Consider the following 2,825-nt stretch of genomic DNA (forward strand, 5'->3'; position numbering starts at 1 on the left):
TACACGTGCCAAGCAAACTTGACATGCGGCGAAGGGCTTGCCCAATTCGTCGTTCGACAAGAAGACTACCGAACGATCTCTCTAGTCTCTCGCGCTCTCAGCGTTTCTGTGTGTCAACTTGGGGACTGTAGTACGGCTCGAGAGTAAGGAAAAATGGAGGTGGGAAAGACAAGGGAAGAAGTGGAGAAGAGTGGGATGATCGACACGTGGTTGAGAAAGCACAGTCTGATTCACACCGGAGCTACCAGGCACCCTTTCATCCTTGGTATTCGAGATGGAACCGTCGATCTCTCCGCCTATAAAACATGGCTGGTATAATTCGGAGTCTAATGCCTTCCTCGTCTGTTTTTTGACATAATTCGTAGTCTAATGCCTTCCTCTTCTGTTTTTTGACTTTATTCTATGTTTTTCGTATTCGGTTCGTGGGATCTGTGTGCTAAACTGAATCACTCACACTCATGATTGTAAACTCCAATATTCTTGAACGGATGCTGAAAATTTTTTGAAGTCAGTTCTGGGATTTGTGTTGATTTATTACAATCTGTTCCTTGAATTTCTCATGCAGGGACAGGATTACCTGTTTGTTAGAGCGTTTATCCCATTTGTAGCAAGTATATTGATAAAAGCTTGGAAGGAATCGGATGACAGTAGTACGGATATGGAAGTGATATTGAGTGGAATGGCTTCTCTGAATGAGGAGATTTCCTGGTTCAAGAGTGAAACCCCCAAGTGGGGTGTTCAACTATCTGACATTGTTCCTCAGAAATCAAATCAAGATTATTGCCGGTATCATGTCCGATACCACCATGCATGACCGTCCCGTGCTTTGCATATATTGATTCAAAATTCTTATTGTATTTAATGTAAAAAAAAAATGATTTTGTTTTAGTTAAGTTGAACACCATTAATTTTTTCGTTTTTCTTTTCATGAGAGACGTGATATCCTAAGAGGCCTTTGAAAATTATTGTGTAGGAAACTAGGCATTCTCTGAGTCCTGCTCCTGGATTCATTGTTGTTGATATGGTTATCACTGGAATCATTTTGTGATCATTTTCCTTGTTCATGCAGATTTCTGGAGAATTTGATGAGCCCGGATGTTGAATACCCCGTGGCTATCACTGCCTTGTGGGCCATTGAAGCCGTTTATCAAGCGAGCTTTGCCCTCTGCCTGGAGGATGGGGCGAAGACCCCGGCAGAACTGAGGCAGACTTGCCAAAGATGGGGCAATGATGGCTTCCGTCAGTATTGTAATTCTCTGCAGCAAATTGCTAATCGTCATCTACAGAAGGCGTCCAATGATTTGCTCACAAAAGCTGAAGTAGCATTACTACGTGTTTTGGAGCATGAAGTTGAGTTTTGGAACATGAGCCGTGCTGAGGGCTAGTCAGCCTTAGCTTCAGAAACCTTCACATGATACGAGGGAGATGGTTGTTTGTGTTTGATAGCGTGTCCATCATTTATGTTGCAGTGAATGAAATGATGCTCATCTCAGTTCTAGTTGTAACCTCTATCGCTGTTTTGTTGGATCTGTCGAACGTGTCTATTGGTCGTGAATTCTGGTCTTGTTATATAATAAATAAATTATGGGTGTAAAGTAAAGTGGTCTGGTCCTGGTAAACTTTTTGCTCCATCATTTTCTTAGGCTGGACCGAACATTCATAGGTCCGATCTGGCCGGCTTGATTTGGCCCAATATTTTATATAGTTAATGATAAAAAATGGATGAAAGTTATATTATTAATTTATATAATTATTATATAAAATAATATATTAAATTATTAAAAATATTTTTTAAAAAGTTTACACTTTACACCGATAATTTATTTATTATATAACAAGACCAGCTTACAGCCCTAATTGTGGAATAAGAGACTAAAAAGGTTCCAATTTTTGGATGAAAATAATTTTCGGGATCAAGTCCCATATAGAGCAAAGTTCATATATATATATATACAAAAATTTTATATACAGTTACTTTTGTACATTTTTTATACATTCCATTAATGTGATTAGTTGTTATTTTTTTAATATAAAATAACTGTTTTGATCAATTACATCAATGAAATGTATAAAAAATATGCAAAATTGATTGTATGTAACAAAATTTATATCTTTATATTAATAAGCGTCAATAAGCAGGTAAAGTCATATAACTCTTTCAGCCAATTTTGTCCCTGTTTGTCACTTTTCTTTCCACTTTTACCCATGTTTGTTTGGTTCAATTCCCATTTGTTTCAATTTTCCAGTTTTGTCACTCTTCAATTTTCTGGAACATCAATCTACAGTATTTTATCTTTTTACGTTTATGAACTTATCGTTGCTTTCCCCCACCTTCTTCAATTTTTGGAACATCAGTGCACGTTTGAATCACCGCTTCACTCACTTTCTAGCAGATCAACCTCTTCCACCTCCTTCGTATTTTGTTTCAATCAATTTTTGGACTGAACTTATCTTCTCCTAGTGTCCTCTATTCACTTCTTCGTCTTCCTAGTGTCTTCTACTCAGACCAATCCATCGCCTAATCTACTATATATACCCCAGTTGCCCAATCAAGAAAAATAAAACAGAGGAAAATATTTTCAAGATCAAAACTAGGGAATGGCTACACCGCCGCTCAAAACTCTATCATAACGAAATTAACACACCACTGATACTATTCATCAACTGGCTACTGATGTACAATACCAGCGGCGTAGATAACCATATATAGAGCGATGGAGCCCTTCCCTTTCTTCATGACCATGCCACCTTTTCAAACAAGGCTAAACCAAAGAGGACAACAAAACTTTAACCTACAACTATGGCGGCCACACCTTCAACTACTT

General features: G+C 37.9%; 1 protein-coding gene across 2 annotated transcripts; it reads left to right on the forward strand.

Annotated features, from left to right (window-relative positions):
* LOC122318050 (probable bifunctional TENA-E protein) lies at window positions 1-1,600 on the forward strand. Of its 2 annotated transcripts, none has more exons than XM_043135180.1 (3): window positions 1-312; window positions 566-786; window positions 1,070-1,600. In XM_043135180.1, exons 1-3 carry the CDS (start codon window positions 154-156, stop codon window positions 1,383-1,385), a joined length of 696 nt encoding a protein of 231 aa, XP_042991114.1. In that variant the 5' UTR covers window positions 1-153; the 3' UTR covers window positions 1,386-1,600. The 2 variants fall into 2 exon arrangements, with proteins under 2 accessions (XP_042991114.1, XP_042991122.1); XM_043135188.1 differs by lacking the exon at window positions 1-312 and adding an exon at window positions 319-464.
* Window positions 1,601-2,825: the final 1,225 nt, after the last annotated feature.

The sequence above is a fragment of the Carya illinoinensis genome, chromosome 1 (assembly GCF_018687715.1).
Source record: "Carya illinoinensis cultivar Pawnee chromosome 1, C.illinoinensisPawnee_v1, whole genome shotgun sequence".
Classification (NCBI taxonomy): domain Eukaryota; kingdom Viridiplantae; phylum Streptophyta; class Magnoliopsida; order Fagales; family Juglandaceae; genus Carya; species Carya illinoinensis.